This window comes from Bombus huntii, chromosome 4 (assembly GCF_024542735.1).
Source record: "Bombus huntii isolate Logan2020A chromosome 4, iyBomHunt1.1, whole genome shotgun sequence".
Taxonomy (NCBI): Eukaryota; Metazoa; Arthropoda; class Insecta; order Hymenoptera; family Apidae; genus Bombus; species Bombus huntii.
The window spans coordinates 6,608,643-6,634,901 of NC_066241.1; the positions used below are offsets into that span (position 1 = coordinate 6,608,643).

Here is a 26,259-nt window from a genome sequence, read left to right on the forward strand (position 1 = left end):
ATTTTTCTATCACTAGAAAGTTTTTAATTCGGGAAAAATATGGAAGAATGAAAATATAGCTAGAATAGCGGAGATTCGGCGTAAGTACAACTAGGAAGAATATCGTTTAACATTTTTCATCGCTAGATAGTGTAATTATTTGCACCCAGTGTAGATTAATATAGCACATATTCCTGTTTGGACTGTTTACAGTCCACTAAGGCGAAGATAATTTTGACTACCAAGTCAGTTGCTATCTGTGCCAGATTCTTTTCACCTCGTGCCCTCAATTTCTATATATCAACGCCAAAATCAACATTCCTTCAACACGGCTGATGATTCTTCGACCGAAACGGCCTCCATATCCAGTGAAGAGCCTTCACTGGCTGTTAATCGAAAACAACTGCAAGAATACTGTAATTATTTGAAGCAACTTCGAGTTTCTCAATTTCACTTAAAGATATTTTCCTCCTATTTTCATCTCGTGGTTGCTCTTTCTTAGCATCCCTCTGTATAAGTCGCTTTAGAACGTCGACTTCTACACGTTGATACATGAAATAAGTACCTTCGAGTCAATAGTTCTAATATCAAGTAAATAATGCTGTATTAATATTAGGTATCTACACTGGAAGATCAATCATTTCTATTTTCGATGTTCAGACTGTTAATTAGCCGGAAATTAATTCGCAACGATAGATTGTACATGTCGATAGAAATTCTCCTCGAAGATTGCTTCTACCCCTTTATTACTTAATTAACTCTATCAGAAAATGTTAGCGAGGTAATCGATAGTCGATGGGAAAATTAGTTGCATGCAGAACTATAAAGAGTTAAGTTTGTAGTACTAGAAGAACATCCGAGAGAGCCTTTCTGATGCAAAACCAATAATGCCTTGCAGTCTGATGAGAGGATAATTCATTATGAACGCGAGGGAACGTGTCAGACAGGGAGAACGTTCTTTGACAAACCGGCATGGTAAACATATTACGTAGATCGAGGATAGAGACGGCGGTAAATCATACTTTCGACGTTAAGAGGCCGCCTCGTCGTCGTTGGTCGGTTCGTAGGGATTGCGTGAGAGAGTTGCCTCGGGCTGCACTCGCCAAACGAAAATGCGTTTCGCCATGGGAGCTCGCGAAGTTCCCATAACGAACCTTCAGGCTTTTTTCAGGATCGAACTGAACCGACTACGGTTAGTCGATCGTTTGAATATTTCATGCGAACCAGAGTTAAACGAATTAATTCTTCAAGATTGTAAATTGACTAGAACTTTTTCTACTTTTAGATCATGTCAATTCAGTTTTAATCGATTGCAGTTTTATCAGATTACGGATTCGTTGGAAATTTGTAACGTTTTTAGTTTCGTTAGAACGTATTTGAATTCGATGTGTTATAACATTTAGTAAGAATATACGTAATCAGGCATTTAATTCAGAAATTAGAGAAGACCAAGAGAAAAGAGAAATTAGGTCGTGGCTGGATAGTATAAGCAAGGACATTGGGATCTCGGTACGTGCGGTACACTGCTAGGTGCATTTCGCGCCATGGAAATACGAAATAATTTTTCTGCGGGGCCCGTTGCCTCGAGAGGTTGCTTTACGAGCGGCATAAATCACGGCCGTGCACGTGAGTGTGAGTGGGCGGAACCGCACGGTACCACAACCGTACACCATAAATTTGATACATGTTCATTGTGGTGGATGGGTTGGCGAATAGCCAGGGTATTCCTCGCGATCGGTGGCCCGCGAGACTTTTCATTCGCGAAACCCACAAAAATTTCAAGTCGTTTAAATGTCGGTGGAGAAACCTGTTTATCTAACATTATGATTACAAAATTTTCTTTCAACGGAGGTATTTAACCTTCTTGATTGATATTACGGGTCTGAAGATTACGTACAGCGTCGTAAAATAATAAATTGCAATCGTTTAAAATTGTTTAGCCTGAGATACGTTTCTTTTTTTCAAATTTCTTACAATCTTTCCGTTTTACAAAGTTCGAGAAACAACTACATATCTGGAAAAAGATATTTCGGAAAGATAATTCAGATTGGAAAGAGTTAAGGAAACTTTCATTCAATCTGAAGCATAAATTTTCGATGAACGGAGAGCTACAGTCTTTCAAAATTATCTGAAACAAAGCTGACGATAAGAAACGCATTACTCGGCTATAGTATTTCAAGGTTAAAAAGAGAATAGAAGGAAACCGATTACCGATCTTCGTATTAATTCTATGTTTCCACCTATACTTTTAATTAACGAGTATTACTCTGGAAGATCAGATTGGTATCAGTCCATCAAAGGGACGAGGCTAACCGGGCGATCGTAGCAGGGGCCATCATCATCACGAAACGTTGAACCCGTGGGCTCTCGAAAGCGGGTGCCATCGATAAGGAAGCGTCCCGTATATCGTTGCTGACAAGCGTTTAAAGCGTAAAGCGTTCATCGGAGTCAAATTACGTTGGCCAAGCGAACGTTCTGTCTTCTGGTTCTTAAAAACCGCGATACGAAGTGGCTGATATATCAAAGCGTATAGTGGCCTGTATGAAGCGTACTGAATGAAGGGCGTAGCACGATCTCTCTCGATCCATTCTTTTGGCTGTTCGAATCTTTTTCGAAAGGGAAGATTGCGCGGCTGGAACGCAAGAAGAGGGGCCCACGAAAGCTTCTCTACCCTCCACCGGTGTGTGTACATTTTCGAGAGAACGGGTCAAGATTGGCTTCGTGCCTGAAAAGTAATTGCGAGATCCGAGATACCACGGCACGGTTGCTACGCAATTTGCCCCTACACCTGGCCTCGTTGCTCGCCGTCATGTTGAAGACGTCCGTGGTCGTCGCGAGAGGCCCGTTTTCGTGAACCATTTCGCGTCTGTTGCCGCTCTTCCACTCGACAAAAATGAAATTGTTTACATCGTTGTCAAGATTAACCGCGTACTGGAAATTATACGCGCGGTCGTTCGCATGCCAATTAAATCGTATAAACGAAATTGGCCCGCGTATAATTGGACGGGATATTGAACGAAAATCGAAAAGCATCTCGCCGGATATTACGTGGAAAACGTATTATATATTTCGTTCGCTGGAGAGATAATTTCGCTCGTGTTTCGTGATCTGGATCGGGTCCTTTTAGCGTGCAAGTGCACTTTAAAAGTCATCTGATAGGATTAGTAGTAACGTTACGCTGGTGAAATGTCGCGATGCCTTGGTACACAGATACGTATCTCTAGAAGCGCGATTCTCTTTCGCATTCTTAATTACTTCTTGAGAAATGACATTTGATCTCAAACCGAAAAATATAAAAAGTACGATGATCAAACGTACCTGCGTTTTTAGTTACGATTACAGGTAAGAAGGATTGTACTCGCTCGTAAAGAAAAATGGAATAATTACACGATATCTGTGCATCGTTAAACAGTCCAGCTGATCACAATGCGTCTCTAGAAGCGCTCACGCTTGAATTCTTAATAAGTTCTTAAGAACGGATACCTTTTCGATCATTTCGAGTGGATGAAATGAAAGAATCCGCTACTCGAGCCTGCCATATTTTTAGCTAGAATTACAGGCGAGGAACGCTATATCTTCTCGTAAAAAAAATCATTATAGTCATACGATATCTCTGTACGATCGACAAAATCGAGTTAATCACAGCTTCTTGGCCAACAAATCACGAATAACGTCCGTGCTCCACGATCATCAGCATCTTCCATTAAACGCATCGCGTCATCTCCGACAAATCTACGCGAGAGTACTCTCCGATCTTCGCTAACAGGTTCTCGTAGCCAGAGTCACGAGTTAATCTATCAAGCGGAGTGGAAGTGCAAAACGAATCCAGCGAGGCTGAGAAAAGAAATTTTCCACAGTTCTATTCGCAACATCCAGCATCCTTCCCTCGCGTTAATTTGTCAGTCGCGTAATAAGCACGCGCGTGTACACAGGGGGCGGAATAAGGAGAGCAGCGAGGGAAAAGGAGAAAACCACTCGTAGCCAGAAGAAGCCAGAAAGAAAGAGTGGGTTCGCGTTATTACGTCGATCAGGAGCGCGAAACATACACGTTTGTACACGCGTACAAGGTGAACACAAAGGAATGCGTCAACGTCAACGCGCCAGCTCTTTCCGGTGATCGCAAACCCGGTATTAGCGAATGGGAGCAGCGATTAAAATTTATGTTGCTGGCAGAAAGGGCCGATGAACGGGGCCACGGGGAAGACAGGGTAGAGTTTGTTGGCTTTACGTGATTGTCGGATCATGGCGCGGTGGCCTGCGCACTGTGTATACGAAGCCCAGCCAACTTTCCCCGTAATCTTCGACTCGTACACAGCCACGAGGATCCACCAGGAGGTGTCCAATTATGCAATAGATCACGGACGGGGCGTTCTCCACCACTTGCAAATGGTTCTACCATACTGGACGATAGCTGAGACGTTTGTTCTTTCTTTATTTGTTTCGCTCGTCTTCTCTTTCCTCCTCTTCTCACCATACTCCATGGAATTCGCGAATAAATCCTTAAGGGCTGACCTTGGATCGCGGGACGCTCGTAAATTTCACCGTAAGGGAATGTCTTCCAGCCGCGCAGCGTAAATTAATCGATCGCAGATAACTCGAGACAGGGCCGTGTTGCTCCACATTCAGAAATTTTCGACGCGCGGTTAATTTATCAATCGGCTCGCTGCTCTCCGCTCCTTTCCTTTCGTATAGACCTTCCTTCGCAGTGCCTAAGTGTATTCACGTATACGTGTATGCATCGGGAAGGCTTTGTAAAGAAGAGAGAGAAAGACGGGCCGATAGAACTGAACAGGCCTGGTGGAAAGAGAGGGTAACTGTAATCCATACTTCACGTGCGCGCACGATATTTCTCCGTCAGGATACAAGTAACACGGTTCCTTTGATCGCAACACAAATACCACAGTGTAGTTATTACGATACAAATCGAGCGTTGTTATACAAACGAGGGCCGACCGATTTATTTATCATGCTTTACACGTTCAGTCGCATTACACGTTTTGTGCGTTCATCTCTCTTTCTCTCTTTGCCAGTTCTCCAAACGATCATCCAAACGGAATCGCCGGTTTCGCTCGGAAACGGACGTACGTCAAATTACGAGTTTAATGGCCGGGCTCTGGCTATCGTACGTCTTGGTGGGTGGCAAAGACAGGGAGAGAATCGTGCTGGCCATATACAGAAACTCACGGGATCTACCGAGTCACCGAGAGATACCACGGTCGTACCCCGACGATCTTGCGTTCGGTTCTTATACGTGTGACTGTACATACACACGATCGCTAATCACACGATCGTGGACTTCGTTATAGAAACACAGATCCAACCGCAGCATCGGCTGTGATCCTTAACGATTATAATTTCGCGAGATTCGTTCATGTCGTGATCGTGAACACGGTTAATCGGTGTGCTACGACAGACGAGAATTTCAAACGACATAGTTGTTCATACGTTGCTAGGAACAATTAGAGAATCGATTCGGAAGCTTTCTCTTCGTCTTCTTCGAAATAGTTAACTTCACTTTCGAACCTGTCACGCTGGTAGGATTCTTGCAATTACTAGGAATTTTAAAGAAATATCAACTTCGTCGAAGTCGCAATACGAATATGGGTATGGATTATTCTTTTCCGCGAACTCCTTGTAAATACGTAAAAAAATACGATTCGTAGCTTCATTCTTCATAAAACGTATTTTCGTCTAACTCGTACGATATACGTGTACGTAAGAGTTCTTTATGATAAGCGTTGGAATAGTTTGGCGAGCCACTGTGCCTCGAACGACGCCCCAACAAGTCTAGTACTCCGATCCCACGTGTTCCCGATAAAATATACGCTAGAGCGCTTGCACGTCGAATCTCATTGAACGGCTATCTTCCAGCAAGGCGGTTCAATTATAGCGGATAAGGTATACAGATTACGGTGGAGGCACGTTATAACACAGACACACACGCAGCGCCCATACCGACATGAGAAATTGTTTCATCGGTCATTGTTTATGTACCCAATTATTGTACCATTCGTTCACCGAGGGTGGCGTATCACTTACAACAAATCAATTTGAAGCACACCTCGCCCCCGGCCCTACCGCCCCTGGAAACATCGTGTCCCGCTGAGCGGACAATGTTTTGTCTCACCCGGTGCAAGACGACCCGCAGTGCCCGAAGCCGAACGCCAGACCACGGATTTCCTTTTCCTCGCTGCACGAACCGGAGTTCGTGACCCTGGGCTTTGTCGCGAAGCCACGCGACAACGCCGCGACAAGATACGACTATGCGAATCTGCCTTTCGCATATCTGTCGTTTATTTTACGTATTTTGGCTGTAATACGTCTTGTAAAACATCGCAGGGAGCTCAGGCCGTTTGACAATGAATTAAGAATGTTCGGAGAATCGATAGGCTTTACGATGGAGTAAGTTGTCTGAATGAGTTATTGATTGAGTATAGTTGTAGCGCTGTAACCGAAAGAATGAAAGAGAAAGAAGGTTAAGCTGGGAGAACGTGCGTACTTCGTCCTAGAACTGCTAACAGATTTATCGGTAAAGCTACTTTACACGTCAACATAGCGAAGGTAATCCCGCTTGCAAGTTATGTGTTATTTTACTGGACATTCAGGGCTGTGGAAACGATTTTAACTTCCTCAATTCTAACGCGTAGTTATAGTTTCGGAATAAATTTAGGAAAAAATTAGCGAAAGATCTAAAACACGAAGAAAACACGGTAATAGTAATAGCTTAGCCAGAGGATGTATATAGTTACAAGAAGGCAAGATTAAATGAATTTTTCAACATACGTATACTAGTCTCTCTAGTGGTGATATGAAAGAACCAGCAGAATAAATTTCATAAATTATACCATTTACGTGATGTAACTAAGCAAACAAAAATAAATTCTGAATTTCCTATTTCAATTTCTATCCCATCAACTCGGAATCTCGAGATCTAACGATAGGTATGTAAACTAGGGAAAATAAATTCTCCTAACAGACTAAAAAAAAAAACCAGTACAGCAACGAAAATCGTCTGTCGAAAAATCGAGCAAAACTGCATACAGATATGGATACAGACGTTGCGTTTCATTACGATAAGATCGAATCGAGATCTGGCTAGCATATCCGCGCGTACCCAAACGTAATTAAACGTCCCACGTATTGCCGCGAAAGGTAGGAAACTTTTCGGTTCGGCTAGTAAAGGCGAGGAAGAGAAGATACGGCGTTTAATCGTCGGCAATTAAATTTCATTAGCCGGGAACATTCCTCGTTCCAATCAACGCCACTTTCCACGCAGGGAATAATCACGATGCTGATAGAAGGGGAAAGGCCAGGGGACGCCATTCCTTCGCATCGATCGTAAACCACCTTCTCTCTTCTTATCTGAAGTGACCGTTTCGTCGGTTGAAAGCACGTCGCGTTTCGTTACGCGTCAGAGAATCTGACTAGCCAACAACGGTACTCCGTTAAGCAGTATAAAGTTCATTAATGAACCGCTCATCGGGTTTGTTAATGAGCCAACACCTATATCGTGCTCCACACGGTCGATTCTCGTGTCGTTCGGTCGTTTCGAACCGGTCAAACACAGATTAGAAGTCTGTTAGATGGCTGACGCGTATCGCCGTGTAATCGACTAACAACCAAGCAGATGAACATCATCCAATGAAATTAACCTTCCATTAATTCTCGGAAAGCAGAATGGTGATTCTTGGCTGGTAAAAGCGCCGGTTTTCTTTATCGAAGTGAATTTAGTGCGTTGTCACTAACGATCTAACGAGGATCGTATTCTCCGATTTATGCTATTCTACTTATTCGTTATTAAAGTGAATTCACTTGAATTCCTTGACCGAGAATTGCTCGCGTTTAATTCGAATAAAAGAAGGAAACAGATTTTCAAAGAATATTTAAAAAAATCGCGGGAGAATATTCTCTATGAAAATTAATTGTAGTTAGTCGAATTAGAAAAAAGAGAAAAATAAATGATCGAATTGAATCGAATGATTCAATGTCCGATAAAAAATTGAAAGAACGTCAAACTCACTAGATACTTGAGAGAATATATCAAATCAAATATACGTATATACAGTGAGAGTCGAAAGTGAGTGTAGACCTTAAAAAAATGAGATTTGCGTAATACACATCGTTTTATTTATAAGTGTTAGGTAGATGATACATTTACACTGTACATGTGAATGTGTGTGTAAGCGTCAGAGGACGTCCAGGTCTTAGTTGAGACAAAAGACTGTTGATAGCTGTTAGAAGCATCTAGAATAGTCTGTTTGACAATAAGCGTGCGTGTAAGAAGGTTATCGAGGTCTTCAGAGTGTAATATATATGTATAGATGTTGTGTGCGAATAAAGCAATTAATTTATTATACCTTAACAATAAGCTTACCTGTGTTCTTTTTGCCATTAATTTGTATTCTTACATATCCTTTATTTTCGATGCAACATATATGTAATAATTTTTCAATAAATTTTGTGCCTTCAAGGTGCACACTCACTTTCTACTCTCACTGTACACTTTCCACCTACCTTAGAAACTATGGAATCGTAGGTTGAAGTTAGAATAGTCGCAATTAACGGCTAGGTTAATAAGAATTTAGTACACCTGTAAGAGGCAGGTTTTTTTTCAATGGCTGTGCGTCCACACCGGCGATGTTACGCTTCTTGCCGAAGCCACGCGTGTAAGTACGCGGATCCTCCGTTTCCGTTTGGTTCTCGCGCCACGCGGCGTTAAAGTCTGTATTTAAGTGGCGTCTCCCTCGCCGAGATAAGGCTTTAATGGCCTTAATGATCATGCGTGCGCAAGGACACGTCGTGACTTTCCTTCTTTACGAGGACCTGACAGTTTTTTCAGGATACTCGTTTCCTTTCCGCTGTCCGCGAATCCAACTTTGTCAACTTATGTGACCGTTCCGGCGCAATTGCGTCCATTCCGCGTTAAACATTTTTTTATGCAAATGACCGAAGAATTTTCATCGAATGTAAAATAAAAATTTCTTTTGGCATTTAAAATTTGTCTTCTTGCGTTCTTAATATATATGTATTATTATATGATCGAGGTTTTCAGTTATCCCAGAAATCCGAACCTTAACACTAGAACTACCGATAGTTAACACGAAGAAATTTTGACCAAAACTAGCTAAATTGATTGGTCTTTGAAAAATACGTAATAATAGAATATTTTTATATTTATTGATTTACTAATTTCTTACGGAAAGAATTCCATGTTATGTAGTACATTTTTGGTATTATTAATCTATCCGGGACCATGATCCCTAAACGAGAGTTGACACATTTATAAAATTGTAGAACTAGTCAATTTGACTGGTGTGGTAGTTCCAGTGTTAATGTTAGAAAAACATTAAGTTACTCCCAAGGAATAATTATATACAGTTACACTTTCAGGATTTTTATCTGACCTTCTTTTATTTTAGCTTTCTTACTTTCTCTTTCATTATTTTTCGAGAAATAAAAATATTCATTTATTCATGAAATTGCACGTAATATGTATAAGTATATAAATGTGCTAATTCGTAGTACTGCTTATTATATGTATTAATCATATAAAATTTATTAACAAAACGACAAGAATTTGCGTTAATTTTTCTCTCAAATACATAAGAATATATCTCCGGATATTCTTCTATCGCATGAAAAGTTTCAGACGAGGATGTAAATAATGAAGCTTGACATTTCCGATATCAATAATGCGAATCGTGATTTAATCAGAAGATCTGTTATCGCCAAGGGGTGAACAGACTGTAGAAGGAATCGAATCCTCATTCTTCGTCAAGGACTGTTTATTATATCGTAGCCTGGGGCACCGACAATAAAATAATTAACGAGGATCACGCTGTGAGGTTTCGCGAATCGATCACAAAACACTGGCTCAAAGGTAACCCGTGTTTTTCGTTGTTCACGCCGAAGGGCTTGCTACGACTAATTAGCATGATAATTAAGCGGCGCCGACGTTTTTAAGGATTCTTTCTCGCTCGCCTCTTCTCGCTCCAGAGGTCAACTTCCCATTGCCTTCATGGCCCTCCAATACACGATCCTCTTCGCACCGAGATAAAAATACTCTCTAAAGTCGTTAAAAATACTCGTCCAACGTTATTTCCCTATCTTGGAAAGGAGAATTTTCGTTAAAATTATTATGTTGTAATCCTTGCGTTTTATACATCGCGAAAATAAATTTCTGTACCATAAACTAAAATTTAGAAGAATTTCTTCGTATAATTAAATTTCGTTTTTATAACCTACTACGGTATCAATATCAAAAAGAATAAACAGCATTAAAAATGAAAAGATATAATCATCCAAATACACGAAAGTGTCAGAAACATTAAAGCGAAGGATCACATATATTTTATTCAAGTAACGTGTTAATTCGTTTTAACAATCCCTCGAATACATATTTCTTTTTTCTTATGGAACCCCCATATCAGGATTTCTAAATTTAAAGCTACTTTATGTTGCTCGGTAAAACAAATAATCTCCACTGTAACAATAAGAAAAAGACACGATTAAAGATTGGTACCCATTGTCATCCAAACACATTAAACCATCAAAAACGCAGGAGTAAACGATCACTCTTTATTCGAACAAGGTGCTAACTCATCTTAACGACGCTTAAGCACTTGCTGCTCTTATCAAACTCCAAATTGAATCCACCCACGTTCCCATCGCCTCCACCGTTCTCCGTCATTACCTTCCCTTTTCTTCGAACCTGAACGCGATACATTTCGCGGCGTTAAAAAACGGATAAGCGATTCTTCGAAGGATCTTTACTCGCTGGCCAAGACTGTTCGTATCTCTGTGCGATTAATTTTTTCGGTCGGTAGAGCGCGCGGACAGTCTCGATTGTGCTTCTTTGTCCATAAACGTCCGGTGGGCAGATCGTAACTTTTACAACGCGCGTGGCAGAAACCGGAGAACAACGTCATAATTTCCGATACGTTGGTCGGCCACAACGATGAAGCCATTAATTGGTACATTAATTCAGGAATCGCGGAACGGCGAGCTACCACGCGGACAGAAACCCATAGAATTACGTGTCAGACATCTCGCGAACCCTCTGCCCCCGCGATTCAAGGGACAATGTCTCCTTTAACGAAGCTCATTAATTAAAAACATCGAGAGTCGCCGCTCTTTTCAACGTCCACGCACCTTGCCGGCTACTCAACGCAATTTATCTACATCAAACCATCTTTTTCTTCTGTTTCAACGCGATCGTCGTTATTATGTTTCACCCTTTCTGTTCGCACGTCCCACATGCGCGCATATTCATTTCTTTCCTCGCATTGTTTAAAGAGAGAATAGATTAGAAGAGAAACAGCGCTGTCTTATTGCATGACAGTATCGAACTTCCTCCAAGAGAAGTTTCTTGTATTTCGTAAAAAAATGCGAGTCCTAATTCGATTGATTAATTTGTCAAAATATGATCAATATGTCAAGCGTTGAATTTGCATTCAACGTAGCATCGAAGCAGTTACGTAGAATCTTTATTCCGAAAAATTGTTAGAAGAAACTGAAATTTCTGTGGGTCGTGTTTGACAATTTTTCCCGTAACGTTTGAACAGAGAATAGATTAGAAGAGAAACGGGACTAGCTTAGCTGCATCGGGGTACTGAACTTTCTCCGAGAGAATTTTACGTGTCAGTGGAATACGATTTGCTGTAATGCAGATTCTTGGTTGTTTTAATGTGTGATATATGTAAGAGATTGGAGTTCTAAAAGGGTGTGACAACGAGGAAATTATTGCGCTAGATTAGATATCCATTTCGACAGAATTTTGCACTAGAATTTCTATTTTAACGGTGTTTGATAAGCTCCAGATAGATTTAAGATACCCTTGTTTCAGGTTTATAAACGTATGCATCTATTATCGAAGAGAATATTTCACGATAATAGAGACACGCGATTAATTAACATAACTAACAGGGAAGCGAATTTACTATCGAGGCACGATAATGCTTTTGTACACGAGTGGAAGGAACGAGTTGTTAAAAGTCGAAAGAAAGGTCGAGGAAGAAGAAACAACTAACGGGTGACCGAAAACGTTTCGTTCTGAAAAGCCATAACCGGAGAATGGCCATGAAGGGTACAGAGCATCGGCAATTTGTGAGTCGAAATTCTTTTCACGGCGAGAAACAAAAAGGAGTTAATTCGAGCCTTTAAAACCTCGGGGACGTTCCCGTTCCCACGTCTCCCGGCTGGACCGCGACCCCGGCACGCGAACTCACCGCCAGAAAATCATAATCTCTTCCTCATATCGCGGCGTGCATCGACCAAAATCGCCAAACAACAACCGATCGTTCATTGTAATTTGCCGATTACTCGAACCATATCGTTGATATTCGAATCGCAACTAATCGAACACGCCCAACGTTCACCTCATCGACGGTACTTGTTGAGATAGTTTGGTTTTAGATCGTTTAAAACAGTAAAAGAACTTAAATCTCACTCAAGCAGTGTGATAAGAAACGTTATCTATCCTTTAATGCACTTACGATAGGTATAAATGCATGTTGTAATTAAAAAACAAAGTTGATCTTATTAATCGCGTGTGTTAGAAGGAAAGGTGGATTGCACCGTGTTCTGAAGATATTACGAAGGCTCGTGTTGAAAATTATCAAATGTCCTGTGACTTACGAATGGAATTGTACATAGAAGGAAGACATTCCTACATCCAAATACCCTTTAATAAACGAGAGGACAGAAAAGTGTGAGTAGATAGGTTTGATGGATGTTCCTAAGAGAGAATCAAGCACGTTCGAGGGAAGCAATCGTCGGGAATCTTGTCGACGCAAGAAGAGATTCACGGGCTGTTAAGAAGGTGGTCGCGCTCGCTTGTAGGTTGGCAGTTCTTCTATTAAGGCAGGTCGCGAAGCCGCTGTAAATCAAGGATCTCCGCGTAAAAGTCCCCAGAGTTATTGCGCCACCTCGCACCGCTGTAATACGGGTACCCATGTAATACCGCGGCTGTTTTATTTCATAACTAGACGTTCCTACCGAAGATCACGCGTTGGAATATAAAGAAGTGAAAGGAAGAAGGGGACGTTCGTGGTCTCGCGTGTCCCGTTTCTTCGTCCCGTAACTTGTAAATAATATTTCCGTCGTTGTCCTCGAGTCGATCTCGCTAATTTACACGTCAAGCTGGATTAACGAGTCTCTAATTGGCTAGATCGATCAAGATGATAATTAAGGATGTTAGATACTGTTAGAAAATTTTTTGTAGCTGAAATACCTTAGAAATGATCAGTTGTTTTTCTGTGTTTGCGCTTAGATCGCTTATGAATATTTATTGGCAAATTTATTATGAAAATATTTTTTCCGACATTCCAATTTTCTATCGCTTGATTCCTCTGGCGTCCTTAAGCAGCGACAAATACAAAATCTCCTCTGGAGAATCCAGAAACATTTTAAGATACCCAACCCATTTACTCTTCCAACGAACACGCTACAGGTACGTGTATCTTCCCTCCATTTTAATTCCTAACAGAACAGTTACCGTTTCTAATACGATTCAGGAGAGCAACCACGTCTGTGACGCGACGCTGCAATGAAACCTGGCGTCTGGTATCCTACACTGTTTATACTAATAGTCGAAGCAACTCCTAGCCAATGCTGGATCCATTAAACGGAGTCGTTCCACTCGATATACGCTAGCTATAAATGTTCATGATTCTAACTATCGAGTCTTCGACGTTTCGTAGGAATGTCCGAGCCATCCTTCCTTACTCCTTTCTCTTTTCATCATATTCTTCTCTCTTCTCTCAGTTCATCTATCGGCGTAATAACTCCATTACCGGCTGCTCGAGCCTCTGTGGCTTTAATGTCTCATTTCCATTCTTGCGCTGTGCCAGCTACCGTTTCTTGCCCTCGTGTTCAGATTATCACCACGGCCACGAAAGTGTCGTTCCTTATCGGTTCTTCGTATAATCGGTTCAAGGAAACCGCTCGGGCGTTACGTGTCCGGAGATGTTAAAATTCAAGACCACTCTCCTCGGGTCGAGAAACGATACGAAGAAACTCTATGGAAGTTGAGTATTAATAGCGTTGGAAAGTCGAATGGTGCGACTGGTTAATAAGATTCGTAGTGGATTATGTTCGTTGGTAGAAATGAACTCCGATATCGGTATAGGTGACTATAATAATGTAGATTAGATTTGAATTATGTTACTTAACGCTTCGTAGCTGCCTAGTATCACGAAGGCGATATTATTAATTCGAAGAAACTTATTTCTTTAAATGTTTTCGCTAGTGAAAGATAGGAAAAGGAACAAAGTTGTCGCATAAACTTATAACTTCCTTTTTAAGCTCTCTGTAAACTAATGAAATTTTTGCACAACTAACGATCCTCTGCACAAAAGAAACCAGAAACATTCCCTTTTTTTAAAACCAGAAAGTACGAAAACGACGAGCACATAAAAATGAAACGCAAGGCGTACACATGAAACCAATGGCAGCGGAGATTCGACATTCGACTATTTGTTAAAATTCATGAGGATTCAAGCTGTTTGATGCTGCGACAAGGATGCCTTATACAGATGCTCCTTCATTCGTATTAATAACCAGCGAGTATGGCTAGGCCAGGCCGCAAAGCCAAGGTCGCGGAGGTTAAGGCGTGTTCAACAAGCTGTTCATGGCTACTACCTAAAGGGCTAGCCACTCCACCCGGAAGTACAGCTCTTTGGCTTGTGTAACTCAAGATCGTTCGTGTAACGTGTTGCTTTCCTAAGACGCTGCTCTTCTGGCTCCGGAATTCCCGATCCTCTCATCGTCCACGCGTTTCAGACGCGAGTCCAGGACGCGCCAGCTCGAATCGAGAGGAATGTTAATGCGCGTTTTCCATGCTGGTGAACCAGTGGAAAAGAAGATATTGAAACGATCGTTTTCAGAAAAAAGTGGACTTTGCCAGTGGACGTTAAAGAACCGGCTACCATTTAGAGGGGCTACGAGAGAGGATCGTTTCAAGGGAGAGAAGAATCATCATCGTGCAGCCTCTTCCGTAAAGGGATAGCTCGGACACGTTTCTATTTATTATAAGTCGGGAAAAGTCAACAATCGGGAGCCGGAGTCGACCGTAAATCACGACGGAGTCGTCTCCTGGCGCGCCTTAACGTTAAGGACTGGTATATGTAACCTATAAGAGGGATGCGCAGGCGGCAGTGATATATCGCACGAGTCCCCCCATTGTCTCTAAGTTCACAGCGACGGGCCACCGAGCAACGAGACTCTTCCGAGTATTAATTACAATGTCCGTAGCCAAAGCACCGGGGTTCGCCTGGCTCGGGTTTGGTCAGAGGGCCCGGCCGATTTTTCTTTCGGAGAGAATCCGTCCACGAGTAGACCCGGCAAATTGTATTTACCGAGTCGGCCACTTGGGAGGACTTGGTCTTTTAAGAGGTGGGAATTAGGTAATTCGATATTTGAAACTCTTCTCCACCCGATACATCGTTTGTCAGTGAAACGTCGTCGCTTGATATTTTGAAATTTTTTTTTTTTTTTTTTGCACTTATGCTGTGATATTTTATCCGTTTGAGTCCCAAGCAGCGCGATCGCGCTGTTTAGATTTTGTGTCGAAAAGTCCCAGTACATTCGAACGCTACAGACGACTGACGGTATTTTGTATTTCATCGTTATCTTCTCAACAATTTTTATTCAACAAAAGTTGAAATATTTATAAACTAATAGTACGCATATATAATAATATAGATGTATTTCATAAAGTAACAAATATGACGAGCGCCATTGTGCCGCTTGTTTCTCTTCGCAATCGATTAAGACAAGCGCTATCGCGCTGTTCGGGATTTTTCGACTCTGCTTCTTCGATGATCCCTGGGACTCAGACTGTTATTATTAAATTATTATAGTAACACCATTCGTTTATTACAGTTACCGGGTTACTCTTCGTGGGAAATTGCAATCGATTATAATTTGTATTCTTACGAGAATTGAAAATTCTGATTGTAAAGACCGTTTGTTTAAACGTATCTATTAAATTTGATAGTAATTCTTGAAAACTTTGACTCACCATTTGGAGCCTGCCTGCAGAGCCTGGCGAACATCCTCTAGTTTGTCGCTGATCGTCTACCTGCGAACAAGAATTCGCTCCAGATTACCATCCAGTCCACAATTTGACGGAAACTAATCTACTCTAAATTAATCTTCGCGACTCGACCGCCTACCGACACGCCATCGTGTAATAAACCAAGAATTTCCATGATTTTCTTCCTCTTTAACGGAATGAAACAACTATCCTTGAACCACAACCATAATCACGAGGTGGAAGAGTATCAAAATTCATAGTAACCAGTGATTCAACACCGGAGCAAGTATGATGCTTGAGGCAAGTGCGAGTCTAACAGGATATTTCCTTAACGTTAATAGCTACCAGTCATTCTCTAATATAATTACGAGCTTTCTTTGACTAATAGGTAACGACAGGTGATCCTCCTAGCGCTCCAGCTTTCTCTACTGATTTTACGGAGCTGTCCCTCGGGGCTTGTCAGTCGTAGTTTGTCGATTCTAAATCATATTGCCACGTGGAATCATAACTTCTAATTCCAAACGACCTACTCCACGGATCGTTTTCTTCAACAGGAAGAATCTCGTTTATAGAAAATATATCTTTCGCGTCTCGTATATCATGCGTGTGTGTAAAATATATCACCGACATGTGTTCGAGATCAGTCTGAGAAGTATTTAGGTGTTTCGAGTGTCTTGAGAATAAATGAAATAAATGACGTGATATTAATCTATTTTACATTGTCTTTTTTTAATATCAAATATCAGAGCAGAGCTAAGTATAATAAATGAAAAGATTCGTATTGGTCGCCCTCGACGATTTGTTTAGCCTTTCCGGGCTACGAAGTACTTCAATAAATTTTCATCGGCCGCGTCATCTGAAATTCTGATAGAACAGACCCGTTGGGAGATATACGTCAGGTTCGATGTTCGATTCGAGAGGAAATAATCGTTCAGGGCCTCCCAACGTGTCCCTCGACGACGTTTAGAATCGAAAACACGCGAGGAATGCTTTCTCTTCAATGTTCCATTCCTTACCTTGACCAGATAGCTATCTGCCTATTTCAACAAGAGACACTTCTCGGTAGACGTCGAAGAAGTTTCTGAGACACTAAATCAAAGATCGAATTGGATAGATCGAATTAGGAAAGCGTGGCTTCTAAAACTGTATTCTGGAATTCTTTATGGAACCAAGAACATTTAACGGGATATATTGTTCTCGTTATAAATTTCTAGCAAGTAATGAAACGTTTAAGCTTACGTTGTTCTTAATTGAATATTACGGAGAATTATTAAGAATAAATATAAAAAATTCGTTTTAAAACAGATGTTTTCTTTTTTTAATGAGACGATGTTGAAACTCATACAACCAAGAAATTGTAAATCTTAGCTCGAATGGAAGTAGTTTGGTTGAAACGCGTTTAAATAAATTTATTGAAATCGAAATGAAACGTGTATAATATATAGAATATCCATAGCACACATGTACACGCGAAAGGAAGAAGAATGCAGGTAGCAGAACGTCAGTAGACACGGTGAAACTATCATTTACAATGATTATTACCATACGACAAGCGACAAGGGGGAGAAAGATGAGAAAGTCGTCGGGCCTCTACATAATTGCACAACGCACAGGACACGTGCATACGAACGGGGAAACACGATCTGCTTGCTGTACCATTTGTACCACGTGCTGTTGCGCATAAATGTGCAAAAATGATTTACATCGTTGCCCCTGGATAACATTCTTTCTATTACTTGGTTCGAAAACTACCCATTCCAGTTAGTTCAGCCTTAAGTCATTAACTTTTTCAACTTCTAAGGTAAGATCGGCTGTGATTAACCAATCGCCAATTCACCTTACAGAAGATTGATTTCCCGTAGGTAATAAACAACATGAAAACAGAGAAAGATTCGCATAAGCAACAGGTGCGTCCCAACAAAACTCTACTACTGTGGCTATTAACTCTCGCATACTGATGTCTGGGTCATCGAAAACCCTGTACTTGTTAATCATGTCTCTTGCAGCATTTATGTATGTTTCTTCCTAGCGAAGGTTATTTTATTATCGAATTATTTTTTAGAAGGATTGTTCAACTTTTTATCGACTCTTTGGTAGTTAAAATTATAGAAGAAAGATTTATTTGAGATGATGTTTTTCAGAAATGCGATAGACGCGATCAAAGTTGCCAGAATAAAAGCTTGTGATACATGCAATCGAAGTTGGCAGAGTTATGTTTGTATCGGAACAGATAATACGTATAGTTCTGTATGTAATAATTCTTTGGAGTTACGAAGTTTATGACAGAGTAATTTGCTACTGAAGCGTGTGAAAGTGAAAGTATGAAAATCTAAATTACACGCTGTCTAAAAACCTCACGAATTATATTCCAACTCACGTACTATCGGAGTGTTGGCGTGAGTATGAAAGAAATACCAAATCTATATTCTCAAAAATGGCTATCATTCCCGACGAATATCATAAACCTAATGACTGAATCTAGTAAATACAGTCTTAGTAAATCACTAACGATGACATCTGATTGATTATTTAATTCCTTATGATATTACGTAACTTGAAAATTATACATATCCTTGTATATACATATACGTGTGTCTTTAAATATTATTTCGTATTGTTATTACTGTGCTATTTTAGCAGTACGAACAAATTAATGCCGTGTATGATTCGATTTATACATATACGATTCGATTTGCAGATTTCCGGGAAATAATACAAATTCGAGTGTCCTATTTTTGCAATCCTGCAAAAGAGCATTTTCATTAAAAAAAAATACGAATCAATTTCCACTGTTTGACACCATCCGCCCAATCTTAGTTCCTATCCCTTTCGTCACAATAAAAAAACGATAATCAAGCGTAATGCCTTCTTCGGATCGATAAAAAGCTCCAATTATAGAGCTTTAATAGCCCGACAATTAAACAGAAAAATAACAATTTATCAAAATTAATTCGCAGTACATAAACTCTTGGTCTTTCATCGCGAGAGAAATTCACGCCCGTGCTATTGAAAACACACACGATTGAACAGCGCGGTGTCGGCATTCAACCCACGCGCGCATGGTAACCGTGGATCGCGCACCGGGCCAGCCGTGTTTTGTTCAGCATAATTATCTGGGATACAGCCATTAATTAGTATCGCTAATTATGTGGAACAGCGGCAGCGACTGCACGCCAGGGCAGAACGAAACGGTTCCGCGTTGAGAGGCAACTCGATTTATCCTATTTGTCGCGCATAAATAACAGATTAGTGCCGAGATATGGTAGCTTATGCAAATGCGAGGTTCAAAGTTTATAGCATCTAATTAACAATATTGGCGTGCTCGAACTTAATAAACCCGATCGCGACCGGTTTCCGTACTTTAATCGACGAATCTGCGATCGCCGAAAATTTCACCGGAATTCCACGTGAATTCACCATCGGCAACATCCAAAATAGATGACTTCCTGCCTGCGCTGGAGGATGTGTGACCGAGCGCCAATTACGCCCAATTTTTGTACGCCGTGCCGTAATAACGTATCGTAAGGTATTACCAGCACGACGGTCAAGGTGTAATAAATTATTCAGCACGCTCGAGCAATAAGCGAGCGCGTGGTGCCCGTTTCGCCATTCATCGCCTCGTGGCTGTTCGCCAGTCCAATTCGATGATTAAGGACATTGGACGCCCTAACCAGTATCGATTGGCTTACCCTTTGTTTCTTAATACACATATATTGTCAGAATTTGTATTATGTAAGACGAACGCTGCTACTTCTTAATTAAAACGTCCTATCTATCATTTCGGGACTGCATAAAGTTGAAGTTCCATCATCTTTGGGCCATTTTATTCATTCAATTTTAAGATACGTACATAGTGATTATTTCGTAATAGCCACTGATATTTATAGCATTAATTTCGAATTAATGATAAAGTTAGCAGATAATTCGATATAGATGAAATTGAAAATACCAAATTTGGACTCTAAGAACGTTGCCAAAATTTTCCATACAAGTATTGCAACGCTCAGGTAAACGCTCCTTTCGAGATTTTGAAGTATTATATTGCGCTATTATAACGTTCTACTGGGACTTTTCATCGATAATAAGGACACGGCGCTTTTCATGTGCGAGTGCACGGCTCTCCCCTTTTACTGACTTTTTAAGTATTAAAGTTTTAAATACAGTTACGATCAAATAAATAAATTTACATATAGTTTCACTCCATAGTTAGTTTTCCTTGTATCGTTTAAAGTAGATATTCGATACAATCTACCATCCTAACGATACTTTTTGTATTGTTCACGAGTACATTAAAATGAAGAAAACCAACATGTTCGATACTGGTTATGCCGTGATCTCCATCCGCAATACGATCCAGATATTCGATTCTGGTCATCTTCAGTTTAATCGCACGTGGGAATCGAATCTACGAATATGATCCGCTTATAATCAGCAACGCGTGGTAATACTCGTAAACAAATCCGCGATAAAAGGGATATAAGGGACCTTGGGGGACGATTCCTCGGAAGGATCGAGCGACGTTCAATGGGCAAAAAACAGGGTCCAGGACGCAGGGACACCAGAGAAGTAATGCGACGCCTTGATGGACGACTCGATCGAGAAGCCGGAAGTGGGCGGTTGAAAAACTGGCATTTAGAGGCGAGCACCGGGCACCCTGCCAACTCCTTGTCCACCGTGGATATGGGAGGGCTGAAAGCAGGTTAGGCCAACACATCGACCGGCTGTTTGACATAACCAGTTCGAAGCTGCGGGCAAGGACGCCACGCTGCCTCTCATCGCCTCTTTTCAACGTTCTCTCGAGTAAGCTTGCTCTCTGTTGCTCTCCTGAGACACAATCGGCCGTTCCTGACCACCGCAATGCATCGTGATCGATCGCTGCCACTCAGAAATCGAGCTTCTTGTTTCTCCTCTTTCAACATCCGAACAAGAGAGAGAGAGAGAGAGAGAGAGAGACAGACAGAGAGAGAGAGAGAGAGAGAGAGAACCCAGAAGAGAATCGAAAAATGACGGATAAGTCGTGGATTCTAATTTTGTATACAACACCAGGTAACTATTATTGCGGCAATTAAGCGGATAAGGTGGCAGAAGTAATCGAGAGCCAGTTTACTACGCGTCAACGTCGTAAACTGTGAAATAGCTGGATTGGAAAAACCGACTGGTTTCCGAGAATCTTAAATCTTTCTTCTTGCATCTATTACGATCGTCGTAACACGTGTTCAAATCGACGGTGAACTGCAAAACCGTCAGGCTTGGAGAAATGATGGATGACAGGAAATCGAAGGGATCGATGTAGGTCCAAGAAGAAATCCACGGGTTGAACGTATATAGAGCTTAACGGAATACTACTTAGCGGAGAACCTGCCAGAAGAACCTACCGTATTCGCGATATTAATTTACAGAAGGCACGATGATGTTCGTCTATCCAATCTTCAGTGATTTTTGCTACGATCAATCTGAAGTAAACTCGATGAATTGAAACGACTCCTATAATTTCGCTAAAACCGCCATGGGAGACGAAAGAAGCACGTCGAACGGAGTTCCTTTCACCTCGGTATATACGTGCGTGTAACAAAGAGAAAAGGAAGATGTACAATTTTCCAGAACATTAAGTAGCAAGGGGAGAAACGGTACGAAGACGGTCGTGCGAGCATTTTTACAGACGTCGATCGGATCTCTACCAATTATTCCGAACGAAATTAAAATAAAGCCAATAAGACCGTGCGTTGGAAACCTTTTACAGGCAAACCTTTTTGCGGCCTGTCAGATCTACCTGAGCGATCACCCTGCTGGGTCTGCTCGGAACGAGCGGAAAGGAAAACGCATCTCGTCGAGGCAGCCGCGTTTTTCCGTTCTACGGTCTCTGTGCGTCCTACTGTACACGTATACACATGTACGTAACGCGTGGAAGATCGAGCCCCTCGTTCGTATATACGACGCGCCACTGCCCGATCGTTAAACCGTGATGGAGGTAAGTTCCACGAAAAACTGGATCCGTGGCGTAACAGGGTCCCTGCGGTTGATTGTTGTTCGCCAACCGAGTCCATCGAGTCTTGGCCTCAATGAGAAAACAACCGTTTACGATACGTACATGCGAACTTGCAACGGTCGTGCGCGGCTTTTTGCCCGAAACGATTTCGACGAACTTTCCGTACACTCGTCAGAAAAATCGAAATTATTAAGTATGGAGAATGAGAAAGACGGCTGATGATTTGTACGAGTGTGTGAAAGTCATAGATGATACACGATAGGGATCTTTAGACGAGGATATTTTTGTAATAATTTTAGGTTTTTATGAATACCATCGAAGAAACGGAATGTTAGTAGAAATTGTTTTTTTTTTTTCAGATATTTTATATATTTTCGTATATTACGTGTATTTTCTACGTTCCGTATCTTTAAACTTCTTATAAATAAATTTGTGATTTTATAATGGCAATTAATAATGTCTTTGAGAAATATTTTCACACGATGTCACATAGAAACGAATCTTCAGGAATTAAAGTATTTCGTATTACAAAAACGACCAATCCATCCTATCAGGAGGATGTTAAATACTGTTCCTAAAAATCGAAAAATAAAATGTACCTGAAATCATCCATCTTAAAGCTTGACATAATCGATGTGTTTTAGGTAAATTATTAATAGTTCTTGAACTAAATACTTCTTAAGGAGTACGAACAGGTTTCTGATAACGTCAAGTATTTTAATATTCATTGATAAAAGCATAATCCGTCTGATAGATAGTCAGAGACTTTCTTAGAACTCTGTATCTACCTAAGGAAAAAATTTTGGAAAACTACAAGCGAAGGGAGCCTTCGTCTCCTAATAAGACAGTTCCAGTATGTTAATCAAGGCATAGTTGGGTGTTCTCGGATAATTATAGTTTGTGAATAAGATTAATAGCGATAATGAAATTACGGGATCAAAGGATCGATAATTTGAGCCGCGATACGCGTACACGAAACATCCGGAGTAAACCTGTTATCTGAAGTTATGGAGCTTCCGTGATGCAATCTAAGACCACTGCCAAATAGAAGTCGTCTTTGGTGTTCCTGCGCTAATGTAGTTACTTTACTATATCCGTTATTCTAAATGGATTCGAATTCTTCGGCGATCATTTAATTTCTTGCTGAGGAAACCTAGTGAGTAACGTAAAATTCCAACTACGAGAAATCTCCAGAAAATATCGATCAAATAACGGACAGTGAAATGAATGCAAAAAACAACTTGATAACTGGTTAAGAAAATACATTTCTACGTTCATGGGATTACTGTCATTAACACGGAAGAGTTTTCCAGAGATAAACCTTGCATCGTAAAGATGATGAAGGTTGCCATTATTTTTCTCTTTCAAGACCGGTAGTTTCGCTGCACAAATTATGAACAGCACGATATTTTAACTCTGCTGGTCTCCTGAAAGTGAAAATTATGTTTCAATAGACAGTATGTGTTTGTATCGTGATAAAGAATAGATATTGATTAATAAATAACATTAATATCGAAACTAAAAATATCCCTGAGATATATTTTATTTCGCCTGGTCGTTACGATTCAAAGAGATACGAACGTGAAGAATAATTGAAAAGAACAGAGTCAATTTTCCATTCGATATTACCAAAAGACAGAATACTACAGACGTACACGGTTCATCGAGCAACAGACGAAACGCGGAGAGAATCGAATCGAATCGATCAGAGGAATAAGGACGTAGTGCAGATCCGGATCTACGGTGCTTGGTCGTGGAATTATGGCGGTCATAATGCGGTCGGCTACGTCGTTTCAGATTGTTTCACGTTAAATCGTCCTCCACAGTTACCTAAGAGGAGCGGAGAGAACATGACCCTGTTGCGTGTTTATCTGTTCTTCTTGCAATCTTCGCCGTAGCATCGCGAATGCGTCGGTCATGCGTCTTAACGCCTGATGTCCATCCGATGCGGCAGAAATAAATTTTAACGCGGATAAATCGTTTTAATTAAACAACGCCCGTTCCACTGCATTATCTGTAATCGTCATTTTTGCGGGCCAAAAAGAAGAAAAAAAATATAGTGACGTGTCACAATGATATAGTAATAGCGGAATATGTTTCAAGAGAACCTCGTCGTCTTTAATTAAAAAAGAGTAGCTTTGATAATATGAGATTGGTTGACAAAGTATGGGATCTTAAAATTGCTCGCATAAAAAGAAAAACGAGAAGGAAAAATATAACTTGTATCTTCCTGTGGTCTTCATACGTAAAATGCATCGCGCGTCTTTCGAGGATCTCATAGATCCTACTCACGTAACGAAACCATTTTAATTGAGTAATATTGGCAGAGGGGCGAGGCTCTTCATTCAATTAAAACGAACTCGTAGGTCGGCTGAGAAAAATTTGGAATCGCGACTACCCATGTAGGAACTTCCGCATTGATAATGATAATTAATAGACTAACGTTATAATTTATTGGGGAACGTCGCCTTCGTTCATTATGCCACGATACTTACGGCTAGCCCGCGCGCATAACTCAATGGCAAAATTTATTGCGTCATTAAGGTAATGCATGCGATACACCGCGATGTAGATAACATAATCATTTCATGCGTAGAGTCACGTTTTATCGAATGATGATCGCGATGCGAGCGCGCCATGCCGCGCACCCAATATCTGCTTCTATCTCCTCGTCGAGAATAGTTACAAGACGTGATCGGGACCACAGAAGAGATCTACATCGTATGAAATCGATACTGAAGACGATGCTCAATGTCCGATCAGTACATCAACCATCTATTACCTTAATAGATTTAAAAGAAGTTCAGTAATTCTCAGACTCGATGCTTTCATATCTGTAAATTGCTAGTAAATCTACTTATTATCGAATTTAACAAAACCACGCCTATTTTATGATAAATTACAGTCGTTAGTTAGTCGAAAGTTGATGAATTTGTTTTCGCACAAATATTCCAAAATCAATTACTTGCAAATACAAGTTTACCAAACAAAATAAAATCACACACTATTTATCTGACTAGCTGACAAGTTTCACTAATAACCGATGTAAGTTTTGAAAATGTAAAGAACGATCTCTTTTACGGCAAAGAATAAAAACTCTATACTGTTTGTACCGATAATTGAAATAATTATTTATCCGTCAAGATTCGACAAGATCGTGGGCTAAGAAACACATTAAATAATAATGAAAGTATAAATTCTATACTGGATACCACTACCACTTCAACGCTTCGATTACGAAAACGTTAAAACTTGATTACTCAGAACAGAATTCTATTACTCAGAGTAAAAAATTATTTTACAAAAAATGTTAAGGTCGTTCAGACATCTTTTCGAGAATATTCTCGATCTCCAATGATCGAAACCGCGTCACGTCGGTTGGCGGCATTGTTTCCTGGACCGTGTCCAAGGAGAATCGTTCTTCTGCCAGAAAACGATACCTCGAACTCGAACGTACACGCAGGATCGGAGCAAGCGGACACGAAAGCGAGGATACGCAACGAACTGGCCACCCTCCGTGTTCACCCGGTAAACGGATACGGGCATGTCTGGACACCGGATATCGCGGTTCGTTAGCCGCGTGTCTCAAGGACCGGAAATCATTCTTTGCTCCCGACGTAAACCGTGCATCGCGAACTTTCTGCCGCCCAGCACCGTTAATGATCGTCGGAGGACGAACAACTCTCTTTAAGAAGCCATTTCTGATCCGACCAGCGGACTCTTTCTCCTCGCTTTGATGATCCTCCGGGGACAAACCGCTCGTGTTTATACATGTACCAGCGGAAAAACTAGATTTAAGCTCACTGTTTTATTTCCTGTACGTTAATAGGTTGCATCGACTTGTTTAAACGATATCCACCATTTGGAAAATATTTTTGTTCAATGTTTATATTCATCGATTCATTTCCTAGAAAGTAATAGATAAATCGAGTAAATGATTTTTAGTAAGAAAATTTCTACTGGAGAATTTTGGAAGTATTTGTACTAGCGTGGAAGGAGTATTTTGGAAGATAGTTTCAATGAAAGTTTAGATTCGTTCGTTTACTTCCTGCGCTTTAACAGATTGCATTTGTTCGTACGTAGAGTAGTACGTGCAATTACCAAATTTTGAAGAAATTATTATCAGAATGAAGCGATAACGACAACACGCTAGGATCGTGGTGAAAATCGGGCCTCTTTCGCTCTTATAACTGAGATAGAAATTTAATTTAATTCGGAAGGAGGGCTCGTGGTGGTACCGGACGGACCAGTGGCGGAA

General features: G+C 40.8%; 1 protein-coding gene across 3 annotated transcripts in view; it reads right to left on the reverse strand.

Annotated features, from left to right (window-relative positions):
* LOC126864751 (uncharacterized) overlaps positions 1-26,259 on the reverse strand; it is an 83,055-nt gene that overhangs the window by 33,903 nt on the left and 22,893 nt on the right. For all 3 annotated transcript variants that reach the window (XM_050616423.1, XM_050616424.1, XM_050616425.1), the window contains one exon: positions 16,001-16,060. In XM_050616423.1, coding sequence (XP_050472380.1) covers positions 16,001-16,034 — 34 coding nt within the window. In that variant the 5' untranslated portion in view covers positions 16,035-16,060. The remainder of the gene's footprint in view (positions 1-16,000; positions 16,061-26,259) is intronic.